Below are 16,528 nucleotides of genomic sequence, written 5' to 3' on the forward strand. Positions count from 1 at the left end.
CTTCCATCTGGTGGAGACAGTGGTGTTTTAAACGGTAGATGCCTGCTAAGAGGCGGTTCATTTTTTAAATGTTTAGTTTTTTAAATGATTAGCATATTTAAAGTCAGAATTCCCAAGTGTAATCATTATGTTGCATTTGCAAACTGTTGTTTTCTAGGAGGCTAAAACCTTGGTTGTGCATTTTTAGAGAGAGAAGTTTTACATAATGATGGTAACACATAGCAGGTAGCATAAGGCCACAGGTGATGACTCTTGTTTGGGCTCGAACAATCATACTTCCAGCCTATGAAAGGTTGCAGGAGTACCAAAGTTTTAGAGCCTGTATCCCAGCATCTTGAACCAAGGGCAATAAAATACTCTGCACAGGTGGCTAGTACATCACACCACATGGCTTGGACCTTAACTTATTTAGACTTAAAGCTTTGATTTTATAGCACAGTATTTAGTACCTTTTACCCCCAGCAATAACCTGCAAATTGTCTTCTTTAAAATAGACCAACCTTCTGTATTCGGTCTGTATTCAAAAGTGTTCAGGAACTGGAATGACATACTGTAATGACTGATCAGAAGCCTGAGGATCCATTTGCAGCTTTTAATAGGAAAATCAAGGTCAGACAGGCGAGGGTCAGGAAATGGCGATAGGGACAACAGAGGATAAACAAAGAGTAATCACAGACAGGCGAAGTATCAGGGCTGGCGGCTGGCAGAGCGATAAACAGTCCAAAGCAAAGAGTCCAAAAGGCAGGCGGCAGAGAATCAAAAACGAACAAGCAATCCTAGGTCAATACACAGAAAATCCAATAATGGTATAAATCGCTCAGAAATGCAGCCGGGGCAATACAAGACTTCGCAAAGAGAGTGAGTCCGGAAGCACAATAAATAGGGGAGGAGATGAAGAACACCTGGAAGGGCAATCAGGCCCAGGTACGGGGAATGTGGGAAATAGAGTCCAAAACAGTCAATATTCGGGAGAGGGTGCCCTCCGGTGGCGATCGGAGGGAGCCACAGAAGCCTGACTCATGACAGAGCCCCCTCCCTGCGAGCGGCTCCTGAAGCGAGAAGGATTGTGGCGTCGGGGTCTCCCACGAGGTCGAGGGGCTGGTCTTTCCGGATGGGTCCTGTGGAATTCGGCTGTAAGCGAGGGATCCAGGATGTCCCGGGCATTGATCCATGACCTCTCCTCCGGGCCATACCCCTCCCAATCTATGAGATACTGAAGTACCCCACCCCGGCGTCGAGTGTCCAGGATTTCGTGCACCTGGTAAGCCTCCTCGCCATCCACTACCAAGGGAGGGGTGCTCTCGTCAGCAGCTTCCTCCTGGATCTCCTCTCCTCTCGGAGCACCGGCGGGCTTAAGCAAAGACACATGGAAAGTGGGTGAGATACGGTAATTGGCAGGTAAATCTAAACGATATGAAACTGGAGTAATCTGACGGAGAATTTTAAATGGACCCACGTACCTGGGACTGAGCTTGCGACAGGGAAGTTGGAGGCGAAGATTACGTGAGGAGAGCCAGACCCACTGACCAGGAGTATAAGCTGGATGCGGTCTCCGATTACGATCGGCCTGTTCCTGAAATCTCCTGATGGCTCTTTGAAGGTGGACATGGGCCCTGTTCCAGGTTTCCTCACTTCTTTGTAACCAGTCATTAACAGATGGTAATTCGGAGGGTTCTCCAGACCAGGGAAAGAGGGGTGGCTGGAAGCCTAAAACACATTGGAAGGGTGTGAGACCTGTGGATGGCTTGCGGAGGGAGTTCTGAGCGTATTCAGCCCATAGTAGGTAACGGCTCCAATCCTGTTGGTTGTTGTGACAGTATGTCCGGAGGAAGCGGGTGAGTACTTGGTTAAGGCGTTCTGCCTGTCCGTTGGATTCTGGGTGGTATCCAGAAGTGAGGCTAACATTGATGTTAAGGTGTTTGCAGAATGCGGACCAGACACGAGAGGTAAACTGGGGTCCTCGGTCCGATACAATGTCCTCTGGAAGACCGTAGAATCTAAAGACCTGTTCCATTAATACCTCGGCGGTTTCAAAAGCCGAAGGCAGCTTCGTTAGGGGTATCAGTCGGCAGGATTTGGAAAACCGGTCTATGACGGTTAGGATGGTGGTGTAATTACGTGAGGGAGGTAGATCGGTAACATAGTCAATAGCAATGTGTGACCAAGGGCGTTGGGGAACTGGAAGAGGCTGCAGAAGGCCGGCTGGGCGTTGGTGAGAAGATTTGGATATGTTGCAGGTAGGACAATTGTGGACGAATTCTGTGATGTCTCTTTGAAGTGAGGGCCACCAGAAACGGTTGCTAACAAGATGGATGGTAGCGGTGATCCCTGGGTGACCAGAGCTGGGGGAATCATGTACCCATTGCATCACACGTTGACGGAAAGCTGTAGGGACGTATGTGCGCTCAGGAGGACACTCTGGCGGTGGTGGTTCAGTGTTTTGAGCCTCTGTAATTTCCGTCATGATGTCCCACTGTATGGGACCGAGGATGAGGGAAGGTGATATTATGGGTTCAGGGTCGGAGGATGCAGTGACATATTCAAACTGGCGGGAAAGTGCGTCTGCTTTGGTATTCTTGGAGCCTGGGCGATATGTGACCTTGAAATCAAAACGTGTGAAGAAGAGGGACCACCTGGCCTGACGTGGGTTGAGGCGCTTGGCTGACCTGAGGTATTCAAGGTTGCGATGGTCGGTTAGCACAATGAATGGTTCCTTGGCCCCCTCCAACCAATGCCGCCACTCTTCAAAGGCCGCTTTCATGGCGAGTAATTCACGGTCTCCCACATCGTAATTCTGCTCGGTGGGTGAAAGTTTGCGAGAATAGAAGGCGCAGGGGAAGAGCTTGGGTGGAGAGCCCTGACGCTGCGAGAGTACAGCCCCTATGCCAGTGTTTGATGCATCAATTTCAACTACAAACTGCCGTTCTGGATCTGGATGGTGAAGGATGGGAGCCGAGGTAAACCGTTCCTTAAGCTGCCGGAAAGCCCTCTCAGCTTCAGGTGTCCATATGAACCTCTTACCTCCTCCCCGGAGAAGAGACGTTAGCGGAGCTGCTACAGAGCTGAAGTTCCTTATAAAGCGCCGATAGAAGTTAGCGAATCCCAAGAATCGTTGGAGTTCCTTGACAGTTGTAGGTTGAGGCCACTGAAGAACCGCCTGGACCTTCTTGTCATCCATAGCTACCCCCTCCAAGCCGATAATGTAGCCGAGGAAGGAGATAACCGTGCGGTGGAACTCACACTTCTCGATCTTGGCGTAGAGTTGGTGGTCGATGAGTCTCTGTAATACTGCCCGGACATGTTGTATGTGTGACTCTAGGGTGTCTGAGAAAATCAGAATGTCGTCGATGTAGACTATGACCCATCGATTTAACATGTCCCTGAATACTTCGTTGACAAAGGCCTGGAACACCGATGGACTGTTGACCAGGCCGAAGGGCATAACAGAATATTCGTAATGGCCAGTTGTGGTTGAGAAAGCTGTCTTCCATTCGTCACCCTCCCGGATGCGGATGAGATTGTATGCGTTGCGTAAGTCTAATTTGGTGAAGTAACGGGCTGAACGGAGCTGTTCCAGAGCCGATGGGACTAATGGTAAGGGATAGCGGTATTTAATGGTGATTTCGTTGAGACCCCGATAATCAATGCAGGGACGGAGACTCCCGTCCTTCTTCTTAACGAAGAAAAACCCCGCTGAAGCTGGAGATGTGGATGTTCTAATGAACCCCTTAGCTAATTCCTCCTCAATATATATTTTCATGGCTTCCGATTCAGGTTGAGATAGGGGAAAAATCCTTCCCCTGGGTGGTAGGGAGCCTGGAATGAGTTCAATGGCACAGTCGTTAGGTCTATGAGGCGGTAGTTTGGAGGCCTTGGTCTTGCTGAAGGCTTCTGCCAGGTCAAGGTATTCGGCAGGTAGTCCGGGTGTGGCAGATGGTTGGGTGGTTCTTGGTTGAAGTGGTGTGACGGTCTTATACAGGAGACAGTTCTGGTTACAGTGATCGGACCATTGGAGAATCTTTCTGGCCGCCCAGGAAATGCGAGGGTTGTGTCTCTCTAGCCACGGCATTCCCAGAATAATGGGGTTAAGAGGGGAGTCGATGGCAAACAGACGAATGTTTTCAGTGTGTTCTAAGCCCGTCTTGAGAGTGATGTCGTCGGTGGTGAATTTAACCTCGCCTCTCCCCAGTGGACGACCATCTAGCGCTGCCACTGCCACCCGGGAACCACATGCAACGAGAGGAATATTATGAGAATTAGCAAATTGAATATCAATGAAATTGCCAGCGGCACCAGAATCAATCATGGCTGTGGCGGTGATAGTTTTATCATGAACCAACAGAGTTACAGGAATATCAAAGGCAGTTTGATTAGAATGTTTTGAACTCACCGCATTAGACTTGCGAGGTGAAGGACGGATAGGACAGGCAGCCCGTAGATGACCCTCCTGTCCACAATACAGACAGAGATGTTGACGAATTCTCCGCTCACGTTCCTCTGTAGTGAGGTGAGTGAATCCGACTTGCATGGGTTCGGGTTCCGAAGTGGCAGCGATGGGCGTGGTAACAGAGCGCGGTGGTCGTCGAGAGCGGGCGAGATTATCAATGCGAATAGACAGTTCAATAAACTCATCGAGAGATTTTCCCTCATCACGGCAGGCCAATTCGCTTTGCAGTTCGGATGTCAATCCCTTACGATACAGTAATTTCAGAGGATCATCCGACCAACCTGTCTGGGCTGCGAGGGTGCGAAAAGTAAGAGCATAATCCGCTGCAGTGCTGCGTCCCTGACGCAGAGCGAGAAGCTGCTCACCCGCCTCCTCTCCGTAAGCCGAGTGGTCAAACACCTCCCGAAAGCGTTGCAAAAAGACGTTAAATGAGGGAAATGTGGTGTGTTCGCCTTCCCACACAGCCGTAGCCCAATCCAGAGCTTTTCCAGTCAGTAGCGAACACACAAAGGAAATACGACTATCATCTGTAGGGTATAACTGCGGTTGCTGAGATACAAATAGGGAACATTGCATGAGAAACCCCTTACATTTTCCAGCCGATCCGTCAAATTTCTCTGGAAATGCTAGACGAGGGCTAGTGGTGGCGTGGCTGGGAGTGATGAGTGGTTGCGGCGAGACAGCTGGTTGAGGAGAAACGTCAGCGAGGCGAAGGGCTTGTAGCGTCTTAACTAGCTCCTCCGTGAGCGTGGTGAGATGTTGTAGCTGTTGTTGGTGAGAAGCTAGCATGGTGGCTTGCGCTGACACTTCCGTCGTGAGCTGAAACACAGCTGCTGGATCGGTATCTGGCGAAGTCTTATGTAATGACTGATCAGAAGCCTGAGGATCCATTTGCAGCTTTTAATAGGAAAATCAAGGTCAGACAGGCGAGGGTCAGGAAATGGCGATAGGGACAACAGAGGATAAACAAAGAGTAATCACAGACAGGCGAAGTATCAGGGCTGGCGGCTGGCAGAGCGATAAACAGTCCAAAGCAAAGAGTCCAAAAGGCAGGCGGCAGAGAATCAAAAACGAACAAGCAATCCTAGGTCAATACACAGAAAATCCAATAATGGTATAAATCGCTCAGAAATGCAGCCGGGGCAATACAAGACTTCGCAAAGAGAGTGAGTCCGGAAGCACAATAAATAGGGGAGGAGATGAAGAACACCTGGAAGGGCAATCAGGCCCAGGTACGGGGAATGTGGGAAATAGAGTCCAAAACAGTCAATATTCGGGAGAGGGTGCCCTCCGGTGGCGATCGGAGGGAGCCACAGAAGCCTGACTCATGACACATACGAGTAAATTTAGACTTTCTCTAAAACATTTATATTTCACACAAAACATTAGAGGGAGGGTAGATTTGAATGATTCATATTAATCTGCAATTTATTGTGTTTTCCCCCATTACAGACCACCAAATGAGATATACATGTACAGTGCATCCGGAAAGTATTCCAAGCGCTTCACTTTTGACACATTTTGTTATGTTTCAGCCTTATTTCAAAATGTATTAAATTCATTATTTTACTCAAAATTCTACAAACAATACCCCATAATGACAACATGAAAGAAGTTAGTTTGAAACCTAAATTTATTAAAAATAAAAAACAGAAAGAAAAAAAAACGCATGTAAGTATTTACAGCCTTTGCTCAATACTTTGTTGAAGCACTGTTGGCACCAATTATAGCCTTGCGTCTTTTTGAGTATGATTCTACAAGCTTTGCTCATCATCATTTAGCCTTTTTTCTCCTGATCTCTTCACTTCTCAAGCTCTGTCAGGCTGGATGGGAGCAGACACACATTTTCATTATTTATTAATTATTTGATTGGGTTCAACTCCAGGCTCTGGCTGGGCCACTCAAGGACATTCACAGAGTTGTCTGTAAGCCACTCTTGCTGTGTGCCTAGGTTCATTGTCCTGTTGGAAGGTGAACCTTCTGCCCAGTCTAGGTTCTGAATGCTCAGGACTGGGTTTTCATTAAGGCTATCTCTAGATTTTGGTGCATTGAGCTTTTCTTCTACTCTGAAGAGTCCCTCAAAAAACAGCCCCGCAGCATGAGGCTGCTACCATCACACTTTACTTTTGGGATGGTACTTCGCAGGTAATGAGCAGAGCTTGTTTCCTATAAACATGATCCTTAGAATTGAGGTTCATCACACCAGAGAATCTTGTTTCTCACAGTCTGAGAGACCTTTAAGTGCTTTTTTTGCAAATTCCAAGTGTGTTTTCATGTGTCTTCACTGAGGAGAGGATTGATTTTGGCCACACCACCATAAAGACCAGATCGGTGGAGTGTTGCAGTGATGTTTGTCCTTCTCCTATCTCCCCATATGATCATGAAGGTCAACTAGAGTGACCATCAGGTTCTTGGTCACCAGTCACTTTCCAGAACATTTTCGTTCATCGTTCCTGCCTGGTGGAATGATCTTCCCACCCCTATCCGCAATGCAGACTTCTATTTGACTCAATAATAATATTAATAAAAAAAAAACAAATAAAATAAAATAAAAAAAATTTTGTTCTCCTCTCTTTCTTATCCTTCCATTTCTAGACTGTACTCATCTAACAATGTCTGATATATGGTATTATGAGCACTTGCTATGTCGATCTGCCTCTTTAGGATGAATCGCTTGTTGTATTCCCCAATTATAAGTCGCTTTGGATAAAAGTGTCTGCTAAATGAATAAATGTAAATGTAAATGCAGTCTAGACAAGGCCCTTCTTAATAAATTGCTCAGTTTGGCCAGGAGGCCAGCTCTAGGAAGAGTAGTGGTTGTTCCAAACTTCTTCCATATACGGATGATGGAGGCCACTGTGCTCATTGGGACCTTCAATGCTGCAGAATTTTTTTTGTACCCTTCCCCAGATCTGTGCCTTGATACAATCCTATCTCGGTGGTCTACAGACAATTCCTTGGACTTCATGGCTTGGTTTGTACTCTGACATGCACTGTTGACTGTGAGGCCTTATATAGACAGGTGTGTGCCTTTTCAAATCATGTCCAGTCAACTGAATTTACCACAGGTGGACTCCAATCTCCAAGTTGTAGAAACATCTCAAGGATGATCTGTGGAATTTGGAGGAAAATAATACATTTAATCCATTTTGGAATACGGCTGTAACATACCAAAATTTGGAAAAAGTGAAGCGCTGTAAATACTTTATGGATGCACTGTAGGTGGAATGATTAAGATGAGACAACATAAACTGCTGTTACAATTTCAGTCCACATTTATTGCATGAATACATCACATACATGATCAGATCAAAGGTCAGAACATTGTTGTCATGACAGAGTTAACAATAATCATGTGAAAATCTGATCATTTAAATTTAATTTAGCCAAGGTTCTAACATGACAATTGCCCAGCTGTCCTCTGTGACACCATGATGTCATGTAGTCACATGAAAACTCAACTAGTATCGAATATCAATATCAGCCGTATCAGTTTCAGTTGGGTACTGTCACAGACATATGCAACTATTTCATATGATGTGCAGATAATAAATACAAACAGTCAACAATAATTGCACTAATTTTAACACATGCCCATGAAATACTTTGAAAGAGATGGAGAATAAAATTATTTAAATAACTTATAAATACAAAAATATGTAAATGGCATATGCTTGTAGTTCTTTTAAGCAGGTTTGCAAAATCAAGGAATTACTGATGGTACAGTACATAATTCTAAGGCAAATTATCTACTAAACAATGTGATTGATATTATCACTTTTTTTCTTCCTTCTGCATATATTGGTCTTCAATGGCACATATAATGTAAAACCTTTTTTTTAAAATGATCATTGGTTCAAATGACATTGCGTAATGTTACATCCACCATTTCTTCAAGTCTTCGGGATCTTCAGAGCCTTCATTAACATTCACCGGGTGTTCAGTGCACTATAGAGACACTCTGATCGGCCACAGCGCAGGCAGCCAGCAGCGGCTCACTAAAAGCATGTCTGACTACATGCAGCACAGACATAGATTCAGGATCATAGAACAGTAGGGTCTGACTGGTCCAATCTAGCAGCAGTCCCACTGTCTTGAGCTTCTTAGCCACTGTGATACCCACATTACATCCATCGTGACAGAAAGATAAGTCCCCATCATAATGCGAGAGCACCCATGATTTTGTGTTGTAGCCCAGCCGTGCGGCATTGCCGGACCCCTTGCGTTCTATGCTGGAATAGCATACACCCACTTTGAAGGCAGCACTCGTGCCCATGTCTAGTACCCAGCTGTGAGTACCAGAGGACATGGGAGGGGAACAGAGGGCATTAGGCAAGCTGTCGAAGCGTGCCGGGTCATAGGGGGTTAACTGACGCTGACGTTTGGGCAGGAAAGTCAAGGTGCGCTGATCGTTGGAGAGGGAGAGAAGAGGACTGACTGTCTGAGCTTCAAAGTGTAGTGTAGCTAATCTGTGGGCTAAAGAAAAAAACGACATGTTAAGATGTTCAGAAAAAGAAAGTTGAATTTAAGGGATGTAGAATGACAGTATTTAAAAATATTACAGTACATTTATAATGCTTATATAGATATTAAATAGGGAAGAAGACTTGATTTCATCAGGAATGCATATGTACACTGCAAAAATTAAATACTGTAAAGAACAATGTACTCTGCAAAGATTATTGGACTAAGTTTTACAAGAAAATACTATTTCAGTTTTTCTACTTAAAAATGTAATCTTTAATTCAACTTATTACTTTCCATTTCTTTGTTTGTAAAAATGTACTTCCAATTTCTGAATGAAAATTGGTTTTACACATTTTTTTTTCAGTGTAAGCAATATGTAAACAGCTTGGAGGAACCAAAGGTTTTTTTTTTTTTAAGAAAAACAGTATGCAAATAAAAGATGTATAAAAAAGTATATAACAAATAGAAGTGTCAAATAAATAAAGTTATTACAAATGCTTAATATTTTTATATGGAGACAAATATATATAAAATATTTAATAAATCACCAAATGGAACACAATTTTTTGGACAAAAATGATTAGATAAATCACAACTATTTTGTTTAACTGACAGCGATAATTTCTGTTTTTCTTCAAGTTTATACATCTAACTGTACTCTTGATGATGCAGCTAAATAGAAAGTTACTACTTTCCAAATAATATTTTATGCATATTAATAATATTTTTCTTTTTTCCAATATAAATGGGTATTTATACATAAAATTTGGATTTTTCCCCAGAAAAGGGGTCATCATTTGTAAATCTGTATCACCAAAACATTGCAAAACAATAAGTGATCATGTGATTTAAAGAATCTGTCCTAAATTAAATTTGTTCTTTTGTAAATGGAAAAGCACTTACCAGATGGCCCTAGCAGTAACGCACTGGCCCATAAACCCACCATGAGTTTACTGTTACTGCAGCCTCTGTTCAAAGTCAGTTGCTCAGTGTCTCTAGGTTCACCAACACCCTCCGCATCCTCGATTCTAGCACAGTCATGTACACAATCAATTATTATATCCAGCTTATCTCATTTTATGTAGGCATATTATTATTATTTTTTTTTTTTGCAAACTGAAATTACCTGTCATTTATTTCCTCGTTAGAGCTCTAAAAAAACAAAGATAATAAATACAACAATCAGTGGAATATCACACAAATATAATTAGTCACATTAATATAAATATTTATTATTTATTAATTTATTATGAACATCTAAACATATTAGTTTTTTTTAGAAACTGACTACAAAACAATTGTACAAAACAAAGATCATATACACTATACTTTATAAATACATAAAGAGAAGTAGCAATGGTTTACAGCCATTGAAATATATTGTGATATTATTGTGAAATAATGATAATTATGCATATCTTGGCCAAAAACCTCATTGCTATGATGCAAAAAAAAAACTTCTCTTAAATATGTTACTTTCTAATCCTCTTAAATGAGTAGAATGTGTGAAGTGTTGACAAAGTATCCATATTTTATGTTTTTAAAGAAATTTTAAAGAAGTCTTTGTTCTTTTTACACCCCTGGCTTTATCATTCACTTACCACAATCATGGTATCTGTTGAGTGTGTGAGTGTGTGCACCAGACTGGTGCGTGCGTTTGTGAGTTTTTCCACAGTGTGAGTCCAGTGTGCTCTCTGAGTGAGGAGGCACTGCTCCACACGCTCTTCCTCTCTCTGTATGGCCTCTAGGAGACGCTGCTCCTCCTCTTCGAGAGCCTCACGCACCACATTCACCTGAGCCAGCACACGTTCTCTTGCACTGTTTGCATCCGTCTATTAATTTTACAGCACAAGAGGCATTTACAACAACATATTACACTGTTATAACTACAGTTCATCTGAACATCAGGGACGTAATGTGCAATTATGATGAACACCAAATAAAATACCAGATGTTTATTATGTTACAACACCAAGTCACACAGAATAAGTGTCCAAAAAATATATCACAGTCAAATGTCTAATTATGTCCAATAACATAATACTACCATGTAACTAACTAAATAAATAGATAGATAAAACATGGTTTATAATACAGTGCATGTAAGCATTGCCATTGTGTTTCATATAGCTGTTCGGACAAATTAATGAATTCTTCAGGTACCTGTACAGCTTTCTCTCTAGCTGTAAGTGTATGGTCAATGAATCGTTCAATCCGTAGGGCTTGCAGCTGCATCTTTTCGCAGACATCCACCAACTGGTTCTGTTAAAAACAACGAAAGAACAAACAGGAAAAATCACATAAGAGATTCAACTTCTTTTGTGATTTTTTAAAATTCATTAATTTTACTTATATCTATTTGTTGGTTGGTTGGCAGGCAATGTTTGTACTATCAAAAAAAATGCTGTCTGGTATTTTCTTATCTAACGAGTTCTCTGGCCAGCCAGTGTAAGTGAGCCCAGTGTTGATTTTTAGCATTGCAGGTAGGCTACTGATTCTTGCAGCACTGCATTAAAATACAAATGTTAAAATAAATGTTTATTATTGTTTATGAGTCTTACTTGCTGCAAATTTCCCATACTGTAAAATCTGCAGCAAGTAAGACTTAAAATCTAGGTAAAATGTTAGGAAATCTGTTCTTGTGAATAAAAAATGCAAAACAAATAATAATAATAATAATAATAATGATAATGATAATAATAATAATACATTAAACAGCATAATTACTGCCGGAAAAGTTTAAATCACATTTTGTAAAAGGGATATATCTGATTGCAATGATAAATAAACAGCAAAGTTTCTTCACCTCGGGGTTTAACGTTACTGACATAATGAAACTAACTACGCCCTCCCAATATGACTATATACACAAAATACATAAACAATACTGATGAAACTCTGTACTGTTATTCCAACATTAGAAATGTATTTTAAAGGAATAGCGAACGTGTTATTAGTCGTGTAGTAAATGTTTTGTGAAACCTAATTATTATGTTATTTAACTAATCGTGACTCACCCTTATTGCAGTTGCCCGAGTAGCCAGCTCAGTCACCTTGTGACCCTGACAAGATCCATCCGACACACATTTCGAACAGGCTAGTCTTCCTTCTGTACTACAGTACAACTGTAGTTCGCATTCATGTACTGGACACAGTTTCACCTCTCCTGAAGCCGATAAGGTGTCTGTACGGCTGTCTACTGTGATCTCCCGTTTCTCAAATTTGCGCACAGTGTTTTTCGATGATTCTCCGTTTACTGTACCATTGGTGTGTAAAAACTGCCCGCCACCTTCACATACATTTCCTATTCGGTCTTGATGTTTTGGAGTGTCGTCCAGCAGAGAGTCAGGCTCCAGGTCATTGACATGCAAGGACACTGTTGCCAGTTCACAAAGTCTATATTCCGTACTCATGGCACCAAGAGATACTAATATGTTTGGTTACGTTTGGCAGAATAAAATACGAAGGGTTCGCCTGGTTTCGCTGATGTAGGCTATATACTGTAAAATACCCGTGGCGCAGGTGTATCCAGTTTTAGAGCCCTGCCTACCTGTCGCAGGTGTATAACACGGAAGTGAGCTGGTTGTAGAGTGCGCAAGTCTAAAATGAAGTTTTCCTGCAGGAATCGTTCCTCGCGTTAAACTTGGGACTCGACTCTATTTGCAATAGCCTATCTATCTATGTATTGATGTGGACATGGACATGTCTGGTATTGGTTTGAATCAAGCAGCTCTGTTCTGTTAATATGTAACTCTTCAAGAGTTAATTTATTACACAGTCATCAAAAAACAAAAAACAGTTTAAAATATATTACTGAATACCATATTCATTGACCATTTATAGTAATCTAAGGTATTTCAAATGATTAAAAAGTAATGTTAATTCTCTTTAACCTTTATTTAACTGACAAAACTCCAAAACAAAAGAATTTCCGATGTTTTCACTGACCAACTTAATTGTATTTTATAAATATAAACATGTTTGATTTTGATGGCTGCAAAACACTCTGATAAAGTTGGGACAGAAGCTAAATAAAAGTGAAAAGATTATAAAATATTCAAGTGAAACATTTCAAAATAAGCAGGTGAACTGGTAACAACAGGAAAGATAGGATTAAAAACAAAAGGCATCCATCAAAGTCTCAGTTGTTGCACGCAAAGATGATTCGTAGCTTATAATGTGATGTGACAAACTTAATGAGAGAATTGTCAAACCATCCAAAAATTTCTCAATACAAGATTGCAAAGATCTTTTAGATCTTTTACCATCTATAATACATGATAATGTGAAAAGATTCAGGGAATCTGGAAGAATCTCAGTCCATATAAGGAAATGCAGGAAGCTGAAAACGTCACTTAATATACACTCTAAACAAAAATGGTGCTAAATAGCACTAAAAGTGGTTTATTGGCTTATAATCATAGGGGAACCATAGTCACATTGTGCTATGTAGAACCATAAGAGCAATCCTATTCTCCTTGTAACCCAAAGGTTGCTGGTTCGAGTCTCAGGTCCAGCAGGGATTGTAGGTGGTGGGAGTGAATGTACAGCGCCCTCTCCACCCTCAATACCACGACTGAGGTGAGTCCCTTGAGCAAAGCACCGAACCCCCAACTGCTCCCCAGGCACCCCAGCAATAGCAATATGGCTGCCCACTACTCCGGGTATGTGCACTTGGATGGGTTAAATGCAGAGCACAAATTCCAAGTATGGGTAACGATACATCATGTCCTTTCCTTATATTTCCTTCCTTTTCTCTGATGTGTCCTGTGAATAGAAAATTAAACTGCAAAAGCTGTTTTGAATCACTCTTATGCTTTGCGGAGGAAATAATTCTTGTGTGGAGACCTTGGAATATTTCCTTAAATAACGAGGCCTTGGGGGCAAAAAATGAGAGAATTAATCCATCTTTTCCTCAACTAAACTAAGAGACAAATTAATAGAGAATTTAGAGAACTTTTAAAGAACTATACAACTATAACAAGTAATGCATCTTGAATCTCTGTTATGCAAGAAAGCCATACATAAATTCTATGCAGATATGTACTGTGATCAGATGAGCACATTTCAGCTTGTTTTGGGGTAAAACAGACATTGAGTTTACCACGCCAAAGACGAAAGAGACCATTCAGACTTTAATCAGTGACAGGTCCAAAAGCCAACATCCTTCATCATATGGGGTAGGCTACATCAGTGCCCACAGCATGGTGACCTGCATATGTGTGAAGGTACCATTGAGGCTGAGGCATATATTGGGGATATATTGAACAGAGACACTTCTTGGTGTGTGTTGCAGCCATCAAAACCACAATTTGTTTATATTTACAAACTTCAATTAAGTTAGTGAAATTATTATTAAATACTTTTTGCTTTTGTCTTTAAATGTTGAAGAGAATAAATTATTCTTTTTTGTTTTATTGTACTTTGCAATATGTCCCAACTTTTCTGGAAATGAGATTGTATGCGTTTTAATGGCACAACAGAGTTAAATGGCTAATTAAGAATATTTTTATGTTCCTTTTAAACCAGCCTTGCCGGTGAGCAATGTTTCGCGCTAAAATGTCGCGTTTTAGTTACGTAACGAAAAGGCGTGGTTATACAAGGGGCGGGCTTTGTCGGGAAATCTCGAATTGTGATTAGACCGAACGGACAAACACGTTCACGTTTATCCATGATACGTCAGCGTAAGAATTAAACACCCAACGCCAGTGTATTGACGATGCACGGCTCTGGTTGGGCAAACCGCTGTCAGTCCTCTTTCACGATTGGTTTACGTTGTAAATTTTGTTAGTCCCTCCCCCAGAAGCTGGCAGGTTTTTCCAACGCCTCTCAGCGGTGCATCACGGAGGTTTGGAAGCGGGTGGGGAAGACGCGGGCAACGACTGACCCTATTACACTAAAAATTGTACTCAGGGTTGGTTTGCCCGGTCCGATTTTCAACCTAATACCGTCGTACCTGCTCTCACATTTCATCCCAGACCTGACATCCCCTCTAATGTCGGATTTCAAGCTTGGGATTGTTCGACTTGGCCGTGTGGCCGGGAAGGTGAGCTGAATCCTAGGGCTGCCATGTGCGACGCGAAGGGGAGGGGATCCGAGATCCGTGAGCTAAATGCTTGTGTTTAACAATATAGTGGCAGATTTGTCCGTTTTAATGTTATCGACCTTGGTCAGAGAGTGCTATATGTAATATAGGCATATAGTTGTCGTCGAAACGGGTGGATTTTATAATAAAACTGGTCAGCTCATCAGCCGAGTAGGTTTAAGTCCCTTTTGAGCCGCCTACTTTTGCTGTGGTAGTGCCGCTAGCGTGGCTACAGCGCTGCTAGACGGTTGGGGCAAGAGTTTACTTGTTAACTAGGGAATGTAAAAGTTTTATTTTTCCATTTACACTTTAATAAGGTTTTAAGCACAATACTGTTGCGTTTTCTTGATCCACGTCAGTAATGACACTGTCATCCAATATGGCTCAGAGAAGCTCTGAAAATGCCTCAACCAGGAACCGTTCGCAGCATGACAACCGGCATGGCTGTGATGAGCCTTAGCACTGTCCTTACGCGGTTTATCTGTCAAACATTTATACAGTTACTTAATCTCAATCGCATTGTAATGTATTACTAAACCCTCTGCAAAGTGCTGTCAGTTTATTAAACTTAACTGTTGTGATCGGTTTCTTGGCGTCATCTTGAACAAATCCAAGCTGTTTCTGGGATGCCAGGCCGCTTATATGCCATGACACTAGAGGGCAGCCGGTAAACGGATATCTATGGGGTTAACAATAGGAGCATGTGAGAAGTCGCATGAAAGAAGGCACTGAAGAGATGCGTTATATACAGTATAATGATGCCCTTTTTATGTTGTTCCAAAACGGAATGGAGCTTATGTTAATTGACGGTTATAGATTACGTCTGGTCGGCTGACTTTGCTCACGTGTTTCTCCTGTGAAAATCGGGAAAGTTTGCTTTCTCTTCATCTGTTTTATGCTTATTAAATTCTTTAATCTGCATGTCCCAAAAGCATCGTTAGCTAACTGGTCGCAAGTTACCAACGTAGTTCAACCATTCGGTGTTTCCTAAAACCATAGCTTAAACGAGCCTATATATAATGAGCTCAAACAAATCTTGAATAATAAAAAACTAATAGAAAATTGGTCAAAAAGTGTGGGAACCCTAAAACTCTATGTATGACTTAAAGGGATAGTTCACCCAAAAATGAAAATTTGATGTTTATCTGCTTACCCCCAATGCATCCAAGATGTAGGTTACTTTGTTTCCTCAGAAAAACACAAACGAATATTTTTAACGAAAACCGGTGCAGTCTGCCAGCCTTATCATGGACGTGGATGGGCACCAAACCTTTAAAAGTAAACAAAAACATGCACAGACAAATCCAAATTACACCCTGTGGCTCGTGATGATACATTGATGTCTTAAGACACGAAACGATCGGTTTTTGTGAGAAACTGAACAGTATTATATCATTTTTTACCTTTGATACACAGCCACGTCCATCTGTCATGTGCACGAGTTTGGCATAAGTAACGTCACATGAGCACGCGCTTCTGGCGTAGAATACGCAAACGCCGTAAGGGGAAATCAGTGAAAAGTCCCGGAT

The 16,528-nt window shown here is 41.9% G+C and overlaps 2 protein-coding genes across 2 annotated transcripts in view; one reads left to right on the plus strand and one right to left on the minus strand.

Moving 5' to 3' along the window:
* Positions 1 to 7,208: 7,208 nt before the first annotated feature.
* bspry (B-box and SPRY domain containing) lies at positions 7,209 to 12,436 on the minus strand. Its single transcript, XM_073841270.1, has 6 exons — positions 11,932 to 12,436; positions 11,078 to 11,176; positions 10,516 to 10,746; positions 10,041 to 10,066; positions 9,818 to 9,942; positions 7,209 to 8,923 (listed from the first exon to the last, which is right to left on the minus strand). Exons 1-6 carry the CDS (start codon positions 12,325 to 12,327, stop codon positions 8,388 to 8,390), a joined length of 1,413 nt encoding a protein of 470 aa, XP_073697371.1. The 5' UTR covers positions 12,328 to 12,436; the 3' UTR covers positions 7,209 to 8,387.
* A 2,473-nt stretch (positions 12,437 to 14,909) lies between these two features.
* Positions 14,910 to 16,528, plus strand: part of tmem141 (transmembrane protein 141) — a 6,597-nt gene continuing 4,978 nt past the window's right edge. Inside the window, exon 1 of the mRNA XM_073840024.1 lies at positions 14,910 to 14,960. Within this exon, the coding sequence (XP_073696125.1) occupies positions 14,910 to 14,960 (51 nt within the window). The remainder of the gene's footprint in view (positions 14,961 to 16,528) is intronic.

Source organism: Garra rufa, chromosome 5 (assembly GCF_049309525.1).
Source record: "Garra rufa chromosome 5, GarRuf1.0, whole genome shotgun sequence".
Lineage (NCBI taxonomy): Eukaryota > Metazoa > Chordata > Actinopteri > Cypriniformes > Cyprinidae > Garra > Garra rufa.